Source organism: Hoplias malabaricus, chromosome 5 (assembly GCF_029633855.1).
Source record: "Hoplias malabaricus isolate fHopMal1 chromosome 5, fHopMal1.hap1, whole genome shotgun sequence".
NCBI lineage: Eukaryota > Metazoa > Chordata > Actinopteri > Characiformes > Erythrinidae > Hoplias > Hoplias malabaricus.
This window is the reverse complement of record NC_089804.1, coordinates 11,394,972-11,416,255: the sequence shown is the minus strand read 5'-3', so window position 1 is coordinate 11,416,255 and position 21,284 is coordinate 11,394,972. Positions and strand designations below refer to the sequence as shown.

The 21,284-nt window shown below is 40.6% G+C and overlaps 2 protein-coding genes across 2 annotated transcripts in view; one reads left to right on the top strand and one right to left on the bottom strand.

The window, feature by feature from the left end:
- The first annotated feature begins 45 nt into the window (after positions 1 to 45).
- On the top strand, positions 46 to 13,298 carry tti1 (TELO2 interacting protein 1). The gene is made up of 8 exons (XM_066670127.1): positions 46 to 171; positions 816 to 3,160; positions 3,590 to 3,754; positions 3,976 to 4,136; positions 4,498 to 4,638; positions 4,859 to 5,063; positions 8,849 to 8,936; positions 12,329 to 13,298. Exons 2-8 carry the CDS (start codon positions 832 to 834, stop codon positions 12,558 to 12,560), a joined length of 3,321 nt encoding a protein of 1,106 aa, XP_066526224.1. The 5' UTR covers positions 46 to 171; positions 816 to 831; the 3' UTR covers positions 12,561 to 13,298.
- Positions 13,299 to 16,310: 3,012 nt separating this feature from the next.
- The window catches only part of LOC136696499 (V-set and transmembrane domain-containing protein 2-like protein), a 47,644-nt gene continuing 42,670 nt past the window's right edge, over positions 16,311 to 21,284 (bottom strand). Inside the window, exon 3 of the mRNA XM_066670949.1 lies at positions 16,311 to 18,892. Coding sequence (XP_066527046.1) covers positions 18,569 to 18,892 — 324 coding nt within the window. The 3' untranslated portion in view covers positions 16,311 to 18,568. The remainder of the gene's footprint in view (positions 18,893 to 21,284) is intronic.

Genomic DNA, 21,284 nt, shown 5'->3' with positions numbered 1-21,284 from the left:
AAGAGCGCGGATTGGAGCGGGACCCACGTCGCTTGTTAATGACATCGACTTGAAGCCAGGAGCTACACGATGCTTTTGCATACTGAGAAAGAAACAGAGGTGTTTTTTTTTAGATCTGATTAACGTTAAATATGAGACTGACAGAGCCGCGATAAACATGCTGGACTGAAGGTAAAAACAGACTCTTTTTGTTTTTCTCTGGACATTGGTTATGTTATTGTAGGCTAGCTTAACCCTGCTCAGTCCTCAAACAGATAGTTTAACAAACACAGCCTTAACAGTATCTAACTAGTGGATATTAACGAGCTTCAGTATGAGATTTCTAATAACTGGTAGAAATGTCAGATATCGTAAGTCCAATAATAAATTAAATCCAGTTTTGTGTTTTAAAGATATGCACTATTTTCCTAAACATTGAAACAAATATTTTAATCAGGCAATGTAATGAAAATATTTAAGTGTTCTGAGCTATGGGGTTTTGCCAAAAATGTAAGGGGGCAGTATAAGTATATAAACAAGATTCAACATGTATGTTAGTTCATTACCATTACAGTATAATATTAAGTCTGCAAAAAACTACCATTTTTAATTTTTTTTCTCAGAGGATGTCACTGAATTGCCAGGTTAATGATTGTTCAGCCTTCAGCAGTTTAGTCCCATCTAGACTTCATGTGTTAAGTCTGGTTTAGAAATGAGAAGCCACACCAATTATATCTTAGTGGACCCCAAGGGGATAACATAAGCAAGACCATTTTATAAAATAGGTAATTTATGAAATTTTTATTTCTAAAACATTTATCTTTCATTTGACACAGGCTCCACTTATGGAAAATGGCTGATCATCAGATCGATGACCCCAAGATCGCATTTGCTTATCTACGGCCCTCCTGCGTCCTTTTGACCAAAGAGCCCACCCTGTCCAACGTAGAAGCACTTAGTGGCCACCTTCGTGCCGTTAGTGATGGGACTCTCCAGCTACTTCAAGATTATGTGCTGTTTCCCCTTCGCTTTGTCCTTAAGACCCCTGGACCAAAGCGTGAGGGCCTCATACAGGCCTCTATGGAGGCCATGGCCTATGTTCTGGAAAACACCTGTGTTCACAGTTGGAGTACTCTGCGAGATCTCTTTTCCGAATTGTGCCTTTGCCTCTGCTCTCCAACAGATCCTGGAAAACCAGCTCCAGTTTCTGAGGAACTAAAGTTGGCAGTGCTACGATGCTTTATTGCGCTTTTGCATTCTGCATATGGGGATGTGGTCTTTAAGCTTTATGAACCCACAATGCTGCCAGGACTTGGAGCCTCTGTGTCATTGTTTTTGGCCCTAGCAGAGCAAGAAAAGTCCAGGGAGGTGCAGACAGCATCTCTGAAGTGTCTCCTCTCTTTGTTCATGCAGTGTGACTGTTCCAGAACTCACAAGGTGCCAGAAAAGAATGAAAAGTACTTGCTTGGTAGTGCTCTGGCCACCTTTCTACCAGGAATCACCCGTGCCTTGAGCCAGGTGATTAGTGGAGATGTAAGACAAGGGCATCTGGTTGCAGTAAAGGCCTTGAGAGTATGGTACACAACAATCGGACTTGTTATGGATGATGATCAACTTCAGAATGCTGGCCAAGAAAGCACAGAGTCCTCTGAACTGGGTAGGGTTGGTGAACTGGTGGTGAAAAGGACTCCTTCTTGGAGTAAGACCACCGCCAAAAGACTTGCTTTGGCTTTGCAAAACATCATCTCTTGTACCTCTGCCCACCAGCACTGGAGAGTAAGATTGGAACTCGTCAATCTCTCAGACTACCTCCTCACCTACTGCAGCAAGTCTCTAGATGAATGCACTGGTCCTCTTCTAGAGGCTCTGGTTGGTGCCATCAATGATGAGGAACCTAGAGTTAAGGAGAGGTGCATTGCAGCCCTTGATAGAGTTGCAAGAAGAAACCAAAGCAATTGTGGTCATGCTCTCAAAGACGTCCTGTCAGAAAACTTGCACAGCTTGTCGTCTATGCTGCCTCGACTCATGAGGACGACAGACGACAAGCGCAAACTCTTTGTGCTCAACGTCTTCCTCGGATACCTGAAGATCTTGGGGCCACAGGTAGATTTGGTGCTGACATCAGCAACTCATTTGCAGCGCATATCAAAAGCACTGATGCAGGTGCTGGAGATGGACGTCACAGATGTGAGGATTATAGAAGAAAGGAGTTTCACTCCTTTGGTGGATATAGGGCCTGATGCCCTTGAAACACTGTACCAGAGAAAGTACTTCCTCTACTTTACAGATGACAAGATCTTCTCTGCTTTGAAGCAGATTTGCCGGATGCTAGGTCACCATGGAAACCTCTACCTCTTAGTTGACCACTTTCTGGATCTCTACAGGGAGTCCTCTGCTTATCGTAAACAATCTGCCCTGGTCCTCAATGAGCTTATCACTGGGGCAGCAGGACTAGGTATAGAAAGTGTACATTCTGGAGGAGACATTTCTAAACTTAAGAGGTTGGAGCATTCTACAATGAAGAACGAGGACCTGAAATCTGCTGTTATGTCCATCATTGAGGAATACATCAGTTTGAACAACTGGCATCTCCCCACTGTATTACAGCAATCTGATGGTGAACTGCAGGAAACACCTCAGTCTCCAGTCTCAGCGATTTTGTGTGCCCCTGAAGGGAATGGCCTTCAGCTGATTCCCACCTCCAGCAATGCACCCAGATCTCTAACACTCCACCAACTGAACAGCAACATCTGGCAGATATGCCTCCAGCTGGAGGGGATTGGCTCCTTTGCTTTGGCCCTGGGAGTGGATTTTCGTCTGCTTCTGATGACCTCACTTTACCCGGTGCTGGAAAAGGCAGGAGATGAGTCATTACTGGTTAGCCAATCAGCTCTTTGCACCATGCAAAACCTCTGTGTAGCTTGCAATTACCACTCGCCCAAGGAGTTGGTCATCAGCAATGCAGATTACCTACTAAACGACATCTCTCTGAACCTGGGCAGACCCAGCATTCACCCTCATGCCCCCCGAGTCCTTGGGGTCATGTTCACTCATTCAGATGCTGATCTTCTGCCTCTAGTGGTGGATGTGGTGCAGGATGTGTTAACAGCACTCGACTTGAGCTACGATCAGAGGTCGCTGGAGTTCTGTACAGTGCTGCAGTCACTCATGAAGGCACTGGGTAAGTGCTCCTGACTCGTTCTTGTCAAATGTTGTAAAATTGGATTATGGACAGTTCAAATTGTTTTAGTAAAAAAAGCACACATTGTCTACACAGTGTCACTGTTGTGAAAAATCGAGCACTGAAACTCTTTGAGTGCAAATAGTGACTCCTAGTGGACAATAATCAGCCTGCTAAATGTGAGTAGGTGACTGAGTGAATTAGCCAAATCTATGAAAGGGATCAAATCTCAAAAACTAAGGAAGATGTAGCCTTAAGGTTTGAAATTTAATAGATAATATAACGCCATTATTATGTAAAAATCTTCAAGGAGTTGGAAAACTCTCTATTATTAATACAAGTTAAAAGTTGAAATAACTAATAACAAACAGTTCAGTTTTCCCATGTGTAAAAGGTCAAGGATTACATGTAATACCACTTTTATTACAGTAAGATGGTTTCAGAGCAGTGCAAAAGCCCCTAGACAGCATTCTGCACTCGCACACAATCAGAAACCCGAGCTGCTAGACCTTCGGCAGTTTCTCCTGGACTACAAAAAACAGAAGGAACTGGCTCAAGGGATCGGGGCTGATGAGGAAGACCCAAGCAGTGCAGGTCTGAGTTTCTTGTATCTTCTCATTTGCTTAATTTGACCCTTATTTGAATACAAACCCCTTTTCCAGAAAAGTTGAGACACAGCAAAAATGTAAATAAAAATAGAATGCAATGATTTAAAATATGTATTTAATTGAAAATGGCACAATTTGATGCATTTAATCTTGATGTTTCCCAGTCTATTGCTAGAATTGTTTTACCATTCATTCTTTTGTTTCCAGATATGCCTCCAATAGCTCCAGGTTGTGAGGAAGGTGATAATGTGGAAGAGCAATGTCCAGATGTGAAGCCAGAATTGCCTGTACATATTTCTGTAGCTAAAGATGTGATGGAGCGCTGTATTCACCTTCTGTCACACCCCAGCCTAGGAGTACGGTTAAAGGTGCAGAAATATTCTCTATGTAACTTGCATGTGAATTGACGTTCATGGCATTTGAAAGACGCTCTTACCCTGAGCAGCTAAAGGTTTACCTACAGATACAGACGAATGTAGGGTTAGGATTGTTGACTAAGGACTCGACAATATTACCCACTGTATTCTGAATAACATCAAACTAATCGACTCATGATGAAGTTTCACTGTGCTTCAAGTCAGATCTTAAAGGATCACAATCAAATGGAATTGTTTTTAGGGTTACACCTGTATTAAACCCATCAGTGTTATACCCAGCAGGGTTTTTGACCTTGGGTGTTCTGTTTGTTTTGTTATTATTTAATTGACCTTGTGTTTTTGTGAATTCCAGGTGCTGGACATTGTGGAGCTATGTGTTTATGTATTATCTGAAACAGAGGATGAGCTTTTACCGATGGTGCACCGCTGTTGGCCTGCACTCCTCCACCGTCTCACCAACGATGATCCACTGGCCATACCTCGAGCTTTCAGGGTATGAACACTTCCTTAATGCCCATATTTTTGGATCTGCAATCCCAGTGTATTAGGAGTATCTGGTCTATAGTTTATAATATGTTTATTTAGGAATATCCTTATGCCAATAAAAGCACCAAAATGATCTTATACTAATTCCGTTTTATACTTGGATATTGTACATAATGTCCATCTCTCTCTCTCTCTCTCTCTCTCTCTCACTCTCTCTCTCTCTGCAGGTATTGTGTGTGCTGGGAGAGACGTGTGGGGACTTTCTGAGGAAGCGAGTATCTAAGGAGGTTTTGCCAAAACTGACCTCTGCCCTGTCACGTCAGGCCGAGACCAGCGCTCGCTCCGGACTGCTTTACACACACACGCTCGCATACAAGCTGCAGCTGGCTGTGCTGCAGGGGCTTGGACCCCTGTGTGAGCGTCTGGATCTTGGTAGGCCCTCGAACTGCAGTTTGTTCTGTATTGAAAGAAAGATGTAGAACTGCTTTAGGGCTTTAGGGCATCAAATCTTACCATGATACAGTTTCACTTCTTTCTTCACTATATCATGATGTCATTGAATATCAGGTCTCGGGATGTGGGTTCAAACCCCACCTCGGGTGACTGTCTGTGAGAAGTGAATGATTGACTTACAATAACAAATGGAAAGTGGGTGTAGCTTAATTCGTAGGTGCTGTAACAGGGTATATGTACTTGCCATAAAAATTTCTCATGAAATGACCCCTAAAATGTAATTTGCACAGCAATCAGCAGTCTGTATTATCTGGTGACTCGTGATGACATGAATGACTTCCTATATTTTGAAATGATACGCAATTTTTTATATTTTTATTTTTGCACCTGACTCTGGGTCGTGCTGTAGTGATGGGGTTTAGCCTCAAGATGGCAGATTCCTACCATGTTTAGCTGACAAGGTATTCAGTATGGTTAATACACTCGGCTCTCTGTACCTGGCGGATTGATTCCAGGACTCCACATGGAGAGTAAAGTCCAGAGGTGTCTGACACTAACCCACATCCTCTGAAATACAGGCAATAAACTCTAGATCACTTGTAATAACTAATACAATGAAACTGCTATGAATAGTTGTTACACTGTACTGTTCAGTACAAGTGCAACCCTCGCAGGTTTAATTACATAATTCACACAGAGCGAACGAATAAATAAAACAAATCGGCAAACAATGTTTAAGCAACGTGGGCTGGAGAGGGACTGAGGTCCTGTAAAATGGCTGCACAGACTGCCTACACATTACTTCATTCACATGGAATCAGAGTTGTGCTCGGTGCACAGCAAGTTCAGGCTTAGCTCTGTGCAACTTTCTGGATTTTTAAAAAATATTTTTAGTCCATGTTTGTTAATGGGCTGATATTTTATCACCTGGAATAAGACGCTAGGTTGTGAGGATGGTGTGTGTGTTTGGGAGCACTGACCCCCCCAGTCCTGATACATTTAAAAGGCCATTACAAGCAGTTCGTAGAGACATTAACTGTGAGGCTGTCAACTTTCATATTGACATGGATGCTTGTGAACAGTTGTGGTTTAAGGTATTTGTTTCACTACCTAAAGCAAATATATTGCAGCCTGAAAGGTGCAATAATAAACATTTTAAACATTATATATAATATAGTAGCAAACAACTTATTTCTAACTAAATATATAACAGTAAAGTCATCATGAGCAGAGAATTAATTCACACACACTCTGTGTGTGGTGTACTCTGCAGTTTGTTTTCATAGCCTGGTCAGCCCGACATGCATGTTGGTCCTACCCTGTGAAAATGTTGGCCCCTTCCATTTTGTTTTGCTAGTGTGACCAGACGTCCTCTTTTACCCGGACATTTTTTTTTACGTCCGGGATTTTGTTTTTCTAGAGCTTACATAGAATTTGGAGAAGGGGGCGTGGTGAAGGAGCCTTAAACCTTCTGATTGGACGGTCTGACTGTAGAGCTACAGTTATTGGTCGATAACCTTCTCTATAAACATTTAATTGGTAATTGGTCAGTCTGCACATCAGTAGTCACCCCCCCCCCCCCAAAGAGGACGTGTCCTCTTTTTCACCATCTCAGATTTGGTCACGCTAGTTGTGCTCTTCCAAGAGTCAAGAAAGTAACCATCCACATAGCATTGTCCATGCAAGATGGCAGAGTGCAGTAGGAATCGTTGAGGTAAAAGTGACTAAAAGTGGACCAAAGAGTCCATAAAAGGCCTCTGACAAAGAAAGAGACTAGGAGAAACACTGCCCTGGCTTTTCCAAGATGGAATATAATAAAAGTTGCAGAAGGCCTCTACCTTTACTCTAAATTGTTATTGTGCTTGTCTTGAAAGCACACACTTTTGGCTTCACAACAATGTGAAATGAACATTTTAATACAGGAAATGTGGAAAAATCTTAACAGTGTAATATATTAAAATAATGGACTAAAAACACCAATGTGAAGCATTTTCTTAGGTCAGAGATGCTGCTGCTCTGGTGTGGCATCATGGAAGAAAGGATCATATATAGAAGAGTGCATTATTTTACCTCTGTCTTTACATTTTACCAGATTTCTTGAGTGCAGATGTTACTGTAAACGTAGGGTTGCTAGGGAATTGGAAAATCTGAACCTCTGCAGAGCAGGGAGAGGTAAACCACTGATGTGCTTTACTAGAATCCCCTCCTAAACTTGATCTAACTGTAGTGACGGCATTGCTCCGCTAGATGTCAGACTCCTGTCACTGCTGACTGAGTCGAGTCTGTTCACAACTGCAGTGAACACGGCATGTGAATCTAAATGTTGTTCCAGTGGTGTGTAGACCTGTTACAGCTGTGGCTGACAGCTCTATCTTGGCGTCCATCTTAAAGCTTTTCTCTGCGTTTCCCCAGGCTCCCCCCTGTGTGAAGACAGACCGCTAGCCTTTTGCTAACCCGTTCACTAACTGCCTGCTTTCCCTCTCCAGGCAGTATCACCACACTGCCCTGAAAACTGTACAGAGCATACACAGAGAGAGAGAATGATGGAGAGAGATGAGAGAAAAGGGTAGACTGTTCAAAGAACAAGAATGATTGGGGTTTTAAAAAAGAGGCTGTTTTGCTGGAACCTGCCGCAGGCAGCAGAGGCAGACCAGAGCTGAAAGAGTTGTTTACTGCCTTGGTCTGTAATGAATTTTAATTATTGACCTCCAGAGACACCAGCTCCTTTTCGCTGTTTTGTTTTGGTCGGAATGCAAAGGCTGGAAGGGGCTAAAACAGTCGGTAATGAGCGCCTGAGCAGCCATTTGAAACAGGCTCCAAATGAATATAGCTTTAGTGTTTAGGAGGTTTAGCAGATTGAGGCTAGCTTTCTCCGTGTGAGTGAGTGAGAGAGAGTCTCTCCATCTTCACAGTTTTAGATTTCAGTGCTGACCTGCAGCTCAGCAGAGGGAATACTGATAGGCCGCTGGGTGTGGGTGGTAGGCACAGAAAGAGCGGGAGTTTCCATGGTTATGAGAGCTTGCAGTAAAACAGTAGAAAAGGAAGTGAGAAATCTATAAAGAGCAAAATAGATTCCTTACATACCTTTAAAGTCCCTCTCTCTCCCAGTCTTCAGTTCTCTCTATAAATTGATCTCTTTTTTTCTTTTTTTTGTTTCATGCCCTCATGCATTGTAAAAAAAAACCCTTATGAAATCCCCACTTTCCATAATAGCTCAGAGGAGTGTAATTCATGGAAACTGAACTGATAGTTAATTGTGATAGGACAATCTTTAATTAAATTTGACCAAATGATTAGCTCTAGTTATCAAAATAATAGAGTAATTATAGTCATGCCCTCCGGAGGGACTCCTCATACTGTCCACTAATAAATGGAGCATAAATACCCCTTAGATTTGAGTTGTACCTTGCACAGTTTATTAAACATTTTTAACAGGCTTATAAAGGCACGGGGTCTGTTGTTACTTTTGGTTTGAGAATTATAAGTTGGTTCATTTTTATTTAAATGTTCTGATAGTGTTTATAATCTCATTTATTGTTTTCATTTAAATATAGCTCTAATATCTATTGCAGAGACTAACCTTTTCATGTATGTGATTTTAAACAAAAGATACTTCATTATGATTGTAGGTTTTAATAATGATTTCTTGATAGTGAAACCTGGCAGAAATCCAGGATTTAACCATGTGGCCTGATGACAGATTCTATTATGTTTAAATTTGTGTTTTTGTGTGTATTTGTTGTTTGTGCGTGTGTTATTTTCAGTGGATTCTGATCTGGACCACATCTCTGAGGCCTGTATCTCTTACCTGAGCTGCCGACAGCCAGTCAGATTGCAAGAAGCCTGCCTAAGGTAACACACTCAAATCTCCTGAGAGTCTGTCTGACACACTCATTTTTGTTCTGCAGACACACACACACACCTGGGCTTGCTGGTAAGAGATGAAGATTCTACCAACTCATTGAATTTCAAATGCTGGCGAAATGACATTTAGGAGAGTATTTACACAAACAGATCCTCCCTCACTTTTCCCTTAATCAGAATGACATCCTCTTTATTCTATATGTTACATACAAGGAATCTGTCTCGGAGATTCACATGTGCATGCATATCATTAACATATTTTATCTAGTACCGCCAATGGCGTGCTTCGTAGTTTAAGACCTTTTTTTATGAAGAGCTGAATTGTTTTGCTCTCTATTAATGCAGTATATCCTATCCTTGGATCAAATGTCCCCATATCAAATTACAGTGACACATCACTGCGTGCAAATGAACCTTGATAATACTCTCCTTGTGCTGCACTTGTACTAGAGCCTATTGTCCACTAGTATTTTATACTCTTTCTGTCCACACCATATACAATAGTGCAGCATGCATTGGAGTTGAGATTGTTAGCAATGTTATTATAGGTGATTTTGTGTGTGTGTGTGTGTTTCTTCACTGATTTTCAGCAGTTGCTCTTCCAAATTGTCCAGCCCTGGGTGCCTCTGTGCCCCTCCTATCTTTCTGGTGAGCTGCCAGGATAATTATGAAGCAAGCCGAGCTGCATTGGGGGCCTTGTAGTTGCTGACGTTAGTGATTCTGAGTTGTGTTCCTAAGGGGCTCCTGAGCTCCACACTTTCAGACATTTGCTGTTCGTTTTCAGTCATTACAGCACACCTTATTCCAGTGGCCAAATGATTATAAAGCTGCAGCAAGTTGAGACGATCCATTTAAAACAAAAGGCACTGCAGGAGATGCAGCTGAGCTGGAGAACATAGCTTATTCAATAATAAGTGTTGGTAAATGTGCCTTTTTGTTATTGTATATCACAATATGGGCGGCACGGTGGTGCAGCAGGTAGTGTCGCAGTCACACAGCTCCAGGGACCTGCCTTCTCCCTGTGTCTGCGTGGGTTTCCTCCGAGTGCTCCGGTATCCTCCCACAGTCCAAAAACACACGTTGGTAGGTGGACTGGTGACTCAAAAGTGTTTATAGACCTGGCAAAGGACTGCTGCCCCCTCCAGGGTGTGTTCCCACCATACAGGCGATGAATTAATAACACTATTTCAACATTAGAACCAAACAAACTGAAAAAATTATGAATTTATGTCCAAATAAGTAGAAGAAGTAGAAGATACTTGTTGGTTCAGAAGATGTTTGTCAATATAAAACGGACTCTAAAATGATACTGAGACTCCCAAAAGCTGTGCAAGACCTGGACTGAACAAGTCTTAAATAGAGACAAGCTCTCTCCCTGCAGGTCTGATCAAATCCACAATGAGAAGACAGTTCAGCACTGGATCTGAAAGGACGTGGAGCTGTGAAGACACTGATACTTAGACAAAGAGGAACCTGCTGGTTTTCTCAGCACAAGGGGCTGACATCCCAGAGACCAGACCTCTACATCACAGAATGTGTTTGAGATTACTGGGAACTGATGAAGTGGAAAAGGCAGGCAATTGCTAAGACTGGATTTTAGAGGTGTGCAAAAATAGTCATTTTAAAACAATGAACGTGAATCTTTTGACAAGACTGGAAGCTGTATTAAAGGCAAAGCACGGACACAGTAAATACTAAGTAGAAAACACACTTTACAGACCACTTCTGCCTCTTCATTCCACATAATCCTAATTAGGAGCACTGTGGGGCAGCAACCTGGATTAGAAGATTAAACCCAGTGCTCTGCTTTAAAGGATTTACCATGGACATCAGCACTGATCTGGTCATTGGGACCCCGTCTGAAAAACTGCCTAATTAACCCTCATTTCCTTTAAACAGTAGGTAAAGAAAGTGTCTGGTCTTTTGTTTCTACATTACATATATTATCACTCATATCACTCGCTAATAACCTTGGAATCTTTTGAAATGTATTTTTTTATGCTGTTGCTATGGGATGTGCTGACATGGCATACGTAGCTGATAAATAAGCACATATTGGGCACCTAAAATGTTTAAGTACCACTGAATACTGATCACGATGTTAAACATATCTCAGAACAGCCATTAAACACCGGTCATTCATTGTCAACACCAGGAAAACGGTTTATTTAATTGATATTACACAGAAGCTGCTCTTTTTTCCCAGTTTTTCATATAAATCTGCAAAGACATTTTCACACATCTCTAAAGCTCAATCTTACAGTCTTTTCTAAGACTAACAACTCCACATTGTTTCAGATCCACGATGCTGATGTCTCTTCCCACAGTGGAAACATAAACCCAAGCACCTTCACGAGAGCCCAGGAGCGAGGAGCAGAATCTCTGTTTTTTAAGCTCTTTTCACTCAGTTCTCTTTCTTTTCCATTCTTGTTTTTGCCTTGTTTAATTGGCTCCCTTATTCCTCCTCGTTGTTTGTTTTGCTCCATTTAACTTTGTCTTTGTGCTGTCACATAAATGAGGGTCCAACACTGTGACTAGAGACTCAAAAGGGTAGGAAAGAAAATTTATTCATTCATTCATTATCTGTAAGCGCTTATCCAGTTCAGGGTCGCGGTGGGTCCAGAGCCTACCTGGAATCATTGGGCACAAGGCGGGAATACACCCTGGAGGGGGCGCCAGTCCTTCACAGGGCAACACACACACTCACACATTCACTCACACACTCACACATACAGACACTTTGGAGTCGCCAATCCACCTACCAGCGTGTGTTTTTGGACTGTGGGAGGAAACCGGAGCACCCGGAGGAAACCCACGCAGACACAGGGAGAACACACCAACTCCTCACAGACAGTCACCTGGAGCGGGAATCGAACCCACAACCTCCAGGTCCCTGGAGCTGTGTGGAAACAGAATTCTATTGTCTAAAAGTGTCTACACTCGGCACAAAATCAGAATAATTATTTTTTTAAATCTCATAAATGCAGACCACATCAATCTGGATCGGTTGTTATATTTCAGTGTTTGTGGGGTGGTAGGAGCTCCAGGTCCAGGTGCTAATGCATTCAACAAGTGTCCCCTACATCTGCTTTAAATGCTGTTTATCTGATATGGGACAGCAGGTCTTGTATTATTATTGGGGGTCCCAATTTCTCTTTTATGTTTCAGACATTGCAGTTTCATCTCCTGTTTCGTGGTAGTTATTGACATGGTGGATTGTATTGTATTTAATCTCTTCTGAAATCTCTCCTTAAATATGAACAACAAAACAAGGTTGTTTTGGCTGTAAAATAAACTCTCTGCTTTTTTTGCACCGTGTTGTGGATGTAGACATCTGTACTGTAATTGTGATGCTAGCGCTTCTTGTAATCTGTCCACAGTGTTTTCCGGAGTCTGATGCAGATAGATCCAGACGCCTGCTGGTTCACGCTGTGTGAAGTACACTGTCCTGAGGCTTATGAGCCACCGCACTCGAGCTTGTTCCCTGTTAAACTGAGAGGATTGAACAGACAGAGGAATGAATACACAGACAACGTACTCAGACTCCTGCAGGAACTTCAGATGTCTGAGAACCGGACTCAGAACCGCGTAGAGGACAAGAGCAGAGATTAGAGAGACTCATACTCTGGACGTTGGTGGTGAACGAAATGGGAGAGAAAAGCTAACTGTGTTTTAAATTGCAATTATTTTCCATAAATTGAGATTTATGGTTGTTTTGGCCAGGGATGGTAGAATATTGACTTTTTAATGACCTGAGGCTTTAACACTATTATATTTAACAGTTTATACTGACACACCAGTTAATCGTGGTTGTGATTCAGCGCCTGTGAAGGTGTTTCTGGTTGATTCACATGTTATCAGGCTAAAATTTCCCTCTTAAACCAAAAGTTATAATCAAAACTGTGGCTGTTGTGAACCATTTCTGCTTTCATTACTGGAGATTGTTAACAGTATTAGCATTTCCCCACCATTCTGTTTGTTTGAATTTACAAACTGTTCACTGTCCTGATAAAATGTTGATGCTCATGACACTTATTTTATAGAGATTTTTGGAATATCTTGACGGAAAGAGTGTGGAAAACCCAATATGTTGCTGTTTTACCCATTATTTTATTAATGTACATTTTTCTTATCCCTGATGTTTTGTTTGTCATTTTTCCAGTAAGAGTATTATCCTCTATGTGTGGAACCCGTAAATGGGCTAGACAGTATATTAATATTACATTATATATGCACAGAAGAACTGGATAAAAGACTTCAGATGTAGAGCCTATAAGCAACAACATTGAGTATTTTTATAAACTGTATAAGAATAGCAGGCCATTATAACGCTTCAGGTTTATCTTGTAAAAATCTCTTTGTAAATATTTTTTTCATAGACTTTTTTTAAAGGTAAATTTAACCAATTATTAAAAGGCACAGAATGTTTTGGGATTGTAGGGTAAATAACACAAAATTTACATGTCACATTTGTGTTGTAGACTGTCTGTGAGGAGTTGGTGTGTTCTCCCTGTGGCTGTGTGGGTTTCCTCCGGGTGCTCCGGTTTCCTCCCACAGTCCAAAAACACACATTGGTAGGTGGATTGGTGACTCAAAAAGTGTCCGTAGGTGTGAGTGTGTGAGTGAATGTGTGACAAATATGTGACGTGTTGCCCTGTGAAGGACTGGCCTCCAGGGTGTGTTCCTGCCTTGCGCCCAATGATTCCAGGTAGGCTCTGGACCCACCGCGACCCTGAATTGGATAAGAGTTACAGATAATGAATGAATGAATGAATATTTGTGTTGTAGAAATGGGGACATCTATCACCACCACTGTTTAAAGTATACATTTCTCTAAAATCACTTTCAAAACCCTCTCAAGTACTTTGTTTACATTTCAGTCACCGATGTTTAAAAAAATAATAAGTGGGACTCCAGTTTAATGTAGAATTATGTTGCAAATGCACATTTCAGCTTCCTTTACCACCACTATACTGCTCCAGGGGCTCTGGTAGCCTCCCACAGTCCATAATACACACATGGGTAGGGGAATAGACTGCATTATCCACAAGTGTGAATGGTTGAATGGGTGTGTGGACTGGCACCAGGGTGTGTTCCTGCATTGTGCCTGTAGTGATTCCAGGTAGGCCCAGGATCGACTGTGACCTTGTTCAGGATGAAGAGGTTATAGAAAATGAATTAACTTTACCATATACAATGTAAATGTTATTTTATCCATATTGCCCACTTTTAGATCTGAAACTTTCCTAGAGTGAGGTCTGACATCGTAATAAATGTTAAAGCCTCAGGGAGCAGGACAGGTTCCTAACGCATTTAACATTAGCGTGCTAACATGTTATCTTGTGGCTTGCTTGGCTATTTATCCTGCTGCCAGCCCTGACAGGGCCACTATTACTCACAGCACCAGGCCTGGTCAGCTAACATTAGCACGTAGCTCAGGCTCATGCAATTTCCTGAGGAGCAGGCCTGATAAGTGAATGGCTAGCCTCATTACACCAAGTTCAGCCTTGCAACATGGCAGCCGCTTGACTGATTAATGAACGTTTAAGACAACAAAAGGCAGCGGCTGCGAGGTGGCCAAGGGAACAGTTGATTAGGTGCAGAGGCTGTTTGACCGTAGAGCTGCTTTTAAAACTGCATGGACATATTTAGTGGTTTGTAGTCTTGCATTGCCAAACTCTCTAGGTAGAGTCTGGTACCTATCAACAATTAATGTGGCCAAAAACCTCCTACTTACAACATTTTGACTGACACGCAAAATTACCCATAACAAGTCTGATATTGTGGTGTGACGTGAGGAGATTCATGCCCAAAGTCCTCCCCTCATCCCTACGAACTCATGTCATTTCCACATTGGACAAACTCCCATCTCCATCCTGTCTCCACCCTTTTACTTGTATTCACCTATCCAACGGAGGGGGGTTTGGCTTTTTACACGTTCCAAAGCTGCCCTGAACTCCTGCCCATTAAATATAAGTTCATCTCCATGTTCCCCTCTTTACGGGCATTGTAAGTACTAACAAAGTGTTTTTAGAATGGGAGAAACCCACACAGACACAGGGAGAACACACCAATCCCATCACACAAAGCAAGAATTGAACACACAACCCCAGGACCCTGGCAATGTGCGGCAGCAACAATACCTGTACCCTGTGTTTTGTAAGTATAAACACATTTGAAATGTGATGCCTATAACGCACTCAAAAGAAACCACTTTTCCAGTTCACGGTCAAAACCTGTCCGTGGGTCTGAAACTTACCCGGAATCACTGGACGCAAGGCGGGAACACACCTGGAAGAGGCGCCAGTCCTTCGCAGAGCAACACACATTCACTCACAACTATGAACACTTTTGAGTCACCACTCCACCTGCCAAAGTGTGTTTTTAGAGACTTAGATGGGTGTTCCTTTTAAATTTTTTTGTTATTAACTTGCTTATTGTGAACCTATTGCTCTTATTTGGCTCATGTCTCAAACCTTTTGGAGGGTGTTGCAGATCTCAAATTCAAAAGCTTTTTTTTTTAGATACCAAACACAATCAAATTGTTCATTTCTGTTTTTTCTCCTGTTTGTTAAATAGGTGTTCAACTAAATTTACAAACCACAGATTCTCATTTTTATTGCATTTTACCAACATTTCCAACTTTTCTGAAAAGTTTTATAGCATTGGTCCAAACAGTATTACAGTTTGGGATCATGGGTGGGAAGGTTAAAATATTATCTCTTTATCTGCAAATTAATTATAAATAAATTATTAATTTATAAAGATATTATTATTATTATAAAAAAAAATTGTGACACCCATTATATATATATATATATTCTATTGAAAAATAACTCCAGGTGATTTGTAAGATATTACTTTTCCTCTAAGAAGAAAAACTATGTAAATGATAAATGTCGAATATTGAGCAAATTCATTAAAATAAAGCACTGTTTCTGCCTCATTCTAAACCCCCTAGAGAGCAAAGAGAAGCATATTTTTACCTGTGTAAATAAACTGCATTGAAAAGTTCCTTAAAGAAGGTTGAATTTGGTGCAGAATGCAGATGTAAAGATTTGTTAAAAACACTTTCACTGTCTCTGCAATGAAAAGCGGTGGAGCCTGAATTCCACCAATTAAATACTGAGCTGGTTTTGCAAGGAACATAGATTCTGAAGATGTATCATCTCCTACTCTGCATACTGGAGCCAGGGGATTTTGTTAAAGGCTGGATGTAAAGTACAGTCTGGTGTTCCTTGACCTTTTTTTTGTTTGTTTGTTAAACTGCCCACAAATTTGAGGTTTTTCTAAAAAAAGATCAGGAAAGTCAATGTACAATGGTTTTATTTGATAAAAGCATACATTTAAGATGAAACCAACACCTTGGAGGATTATTAAAATGTACACCATTTTTACAATTATCCTTTACAAAACCAGAGAATACATTAAGACAGACAATCAATCAATAAATAAATATATAAATAAAAACAAAATATAATAAATAAGAAACAAGGCCCTTTTAACAGCAGTACATTTAAACCAGAGATGCACAACGCTAAAGTATTTTAAGGCAGTGTCCTAGAAAACATCTGTCTGCTAGAAATGGTAAACTTTTATTATCATTTTCAACAGGTCAGATAGGTCTGTTTGACAAGGTCTGTCTGAAATAATAACTCATCATTGTAGCCATTAGGCAAACCTGAATGTCACCTTAAATGTGTCAATTTTAGATTATTATTATTTTGCATATAAAAGATACAGAAATGAACATATAAATGTCACCCGCGAATTAGGAACAAAAACTGGTATTATGTTAGTCATTTGCTAATTATTAATATGTAATTGCAATTCAATTTTAATGATTTTTTTTGCCCTATCATATGCTACAAAAGCGTCACTGGACAACAGAACCTTGTTGTGCATCCCTAATTTTTAGCTAATAAAATCTACAAAGAAAACTGTTGAAAAAAGTGATTGTTTTTTTTTTGTGTTACGCCACCTACAGGTGGCTGAAAGCAGAACAAATGAAACAACGGCAACAAAAGCTTTGGTACTTCTCTTCCACATCAAACTCAGCACCAAAATAAAAACAAAGCCACTCTTTTCTGACCCTTCATACGTGTGGCCCAACTTTATCTCTTAAAGAGCCGCAGTAGGATTTATTGACCGGTATATGATTATAGTTTAATTTTTCCAATTTATGCCTTTTGATTTCTTCCCCATTATCTATTAAAATAATATACACACCTAGGTAACAAAACACGGGTGTGCATGACAACATTTGGTGGAGAAATCTTTTACACCACTGCACTTCTGTTATAACAGTAACTGTTTCAGCTGGTACAGCGTTATCGTCAGTTTTACAGTGTGCAGTTTGTATAGTGGTACTCATATGAAGACATTCTGTCAGCAGTGACCAAAAGTATTAACAATCTATTAAATACAATCCATGAGCAAATGATATTCTGCTGTTATAGTCACACTGTGGCCAACTATAACACATTTTAAGTTTTATCTAACACACTTTAGCTGCTGTTAAAATATTCAGTCAAAACTTATGACATATGATGATTTAATATGGATTGACGGACTGTGTATTTTGACCATCTGATTAGCCAAGGTTGTAAGAAACAGTTTGATGACATGCATCATCTGGTCTGATAACATTTACCTTTGCTTTATACAATAATATACATCATGGATTAATATCCGAGGAGAAAAGCTAAGGGAAACTATGGGGAATGTGATTACGGAAAGGCATTTGTGAGAATGGGAGGGTTTTACTTGTGTGTGTATATGTGTGTCTGTATACGAACTAAAGCAGGGGTCATCAGTTCTGGGCCTGGACAGAGTCCAGCAGAGTCTGGTGATTTCTTTGCTCTAACAAACTGACTAATCTTGGTAATTAATTAATGTTTTGTATCAGGTATGTCTGAGCAGGGAAATAACACTAACCTCCAGGACTGGAGCGGACTATCCAAGCTCCACCTACAAGGACATTCTTACATAGCAACTGTTGCTAGGTTGGACAAGCTTTACAGAATGTTGGCAAAAATCCCATTCAACCTAATGAGACCTTCATGAGCACAAAGAGCTGTAATCAGCTCTGAAAGTCTGATCTGTTCAAGCAAAAAAGTGACCTGATCAAAACCCAGTTTGTGAAATATAACTGCATTTGTGTAATGATAGTGCTGGTCAAATTATATTCATAAATACGGAACTCATCAGATCAAACATTTAAAATTAAAAATGTAATAATGATCACAGAAAAATCTAATAAAAAACAAATGTGTGAAACTTTGTATATGCAAAAAAATGTGTCCTCCAAACTTACATGTCTTTCTGACCAGTGTGAACTGTCCCCTCAAGATCTGAACTGTTGATTTATTTTCCTCTTGTTTTCTCTTTTATGTACCTCGGTGGTAAATTTGATCAGTAACAAATGTGTAAAATAAAGCAGAAAGAAATGCAGGCATTTGCCCTAAAAGCTGTTACAAATAGGAGAAAATATGTGTGAATGGGTGTACCATAAAGCTTGTCCAAATTAACCCAAACCATAAGCTATGAAGGTGTATTTGTGGGCGGAGCTTGGACAGGTCAGGCGATAACTCCTGAGCTAAAGAAGAGAGTGTTGGACCCTAAAGCACGCAGCTCTCTGTGCAGTCAGAGGAGCTGTGGTCAGCTGAGCGTTTCCGCAGCTCTCTGCCAGGTGTGTGGTGGCCATGGGTGGCCGGCTGCTGTTTAATGGCCTCCTGGGCTTGACTGACACCTGCCCCCTGCTGGTGTGGAGGGGTGGGCTTTCCTCCAGAATGCTCCACCTGCAGGTAGGCACGTACTCGATGGTGCCGCAGCTTGCTGTCACTGAAATCGATGACGCGGCACTCATATGTCCCCTCATCCGATGGCTTCACGCTGGACAAACGCAGCTTGTGAGAAATGTTGCTACCAGCAACCTTCACCACCTGCAGGAATAAAAGCAGTGAGGTCAAATAAACATAAACATCTTTATCAATTAAATAATTAATTACGATATATATATATATTCCCCTTTTTCTTAAGGCTAAAGCAATGTAAGATCAACACAGAGGACTTCTCATTTTTGCAGAAGCTTCTTCCTCATTATTCGTCATCAACAATTTCACACCTTTCACTAAACCTCCCCAAATCACACCACATTCCACCAGTCTCAATATGGTGAGGGCGAACACATGCTTCCTCTGAGACACATCAGTCAGTCCACCACTTTTGTCAAGCTGCCAATTTTGCAACTCCACTGAATAGTTTAACTTGTAGAGACCACAACCTGCCCAGATCTGTCACATCAGCTGCCAGACCCCTGCACTTGCCAAGATCGTGGCCATCCTACCCACCTCTAGGACTCCTGCTCTCGGACAGCTGAGGCATCACCTTGAATTGACTCTGCAGTCGCCTGGCGACAAGGCAAACACATAGACATCTGTGCCACTTAGTTATTTATATTTTACATGCAAACATCTTTAAATAGGTCCATGTATCGAAATTAATTTATTATCATTAGTTTTCTAGACTAATGCTCAACAACAGCCAGCTAAACAAAAACTAGGTGATGCTATAAGTGAATGGCTAGACTTCTATCCCATGTCTAGTAAGAAAAAGATGCACTGTCATCTTCTGTATTAAAGTCACAAGTGCTGCTATTGTCATATTTAAATTAATTTAATTAACTAGAGCCTGCAGTATTGAGAATGACAAAGTGTTTGATTTTGATAAATGGATTACTGATTTATCGTTATATTGCTTAACATGACCTGTTATGTATTCCTTACCATGTATTCATAACACAACATGGGGCCACAAGTGCTGAGCTGAAGCAATTTTTCTTATATTTATAAAATATAAAGCCAACATTGTGTGTTTTTAATTGTAGTTTTTTTTTTTTAAACCCCAGAATGGCATGTATTTTATGCATTGAGACGTATTGTGTCTAAATACACACTAGTCCAAAGAGACTTTGTAACAATTTCAAGGTATTTGCCATTCTATTTGCAGCTAATATATTCATATTTTATTTTAAATGCCCCTATTCTCAGGGCAGGACAGGCTAAAATAGACCATAAAAGCCATAAACGCCAGCAGCACTCCAGCCCCATGTGGACAGGAGCAGCGGCAGTGGAGACAGCTCGTCTGGATTAGCCCACTAATGAGATGCTAGCTGTATTCGTGGAGACGCCACTGCATTCTGGGAACATACACCAGAGACCTCTGGATTCAATTAGAATCTGTTTCTTATAAAATCCTTTGCAAAATACGTTGACTTTTTTAAATAAAATACACAAATATGACCAGAGTAAGTAGGATTTTGTATTTCATTTTTTCTAAGTATTTCAGACATAATATTATCAAGTCTATTATATTATTATTATTATGCTCCGGTTTCCTCACAAAGTCCAAAAAACGCATGTTGGTAGGTGGATTGGCTGCTTAAAATGGTTCATAGGTGTGAGTATGTGAATGTGTGAGTGTGTGTCGCCCTGTAAAGGACTGGCACCCCCTCCAGGGTGTGTTCCCACCTTGCGCCCAATGATTCCAGGTAGGCTCCGGACCCACCGCGACCCTGAACTGGATAAGCGCTTACAAACAATGAAAGAATATTATATTATTATACAACAGTAATGCTAATAATAGAAGTTTTCAATTCAGTTTAGGAAGCCTCAAGTCTTTTTAGAGGGAAAAAAATAAGCCAATTTAAATGAACAAAGTAAACCTTTTATACTATACATCCTGTCTATACAGATATATCCCCCCCACCCCCTCTCTATTTTAGGTGATTCCCAACGGCAAGAGTTACTGCTGTATCAGTTCAGTCGCTCAATAAAGCTGTCTGCCAAGAGAACGCTGTGTGGACATAAACACACACACACACACACACACTTGTTCTCTGGCTCCCTAGTCGCTTTTATCTGTATAAACCATAACTGAGATTGAAACATAACCTCCACCAATAGCTAAAATAGAATAATTATACTGGCATCATGATCAGAGCACTGCTCGGAAAACCTGTAATCCAGGAATCCCTTGGCCTTCTTTCAGATACATTATAAATAATACAATACAATAAAAATAATCTAAAAATCTTCAGCCAAAAACTGCAGCAATGCCTGAGCATGTGAATATTATGAGCAGACATTGATATTCCTTTTAATATGCATTTCCATACACTGGCAAATCTTATTTTGGTTTTCAATCAAACTGTGTGTTTTATTTTGGGTTTTGTTTTAGCCGCAGACTTTCAGTGAGAAGGGTTTTGCCGTGTGAGACTTGAAGGAATGTCCTGAGAGACAGGTGGCTTGGGTGACGGTGACAGTGATTTGATTA

Bases quoted from the DNA above. Each gene is read 5' to 3' on its own strand.
- tti1 (XM_066670127.1), top strand. From the start codon at position 832: ATGGCTGATCATCAGATCGATGACCCCAAGATCGCATTTGCTTATCTA. The intron at 3,161-3,589 runs GTAAGTGCTCCT...CTTTTATTACAG, and splicing joins GTCACTCATGAAGGCACTGG to TAAGATGGTTTCAGAGCAGT. The intron at 3,755-3,975 runs GTCTGAGTTTCT...TTTTGTTTCCAG, and splicing joins GGAAGACCCAAGCAGTGCAG to ATATGCCTCCAATAGCTCCA.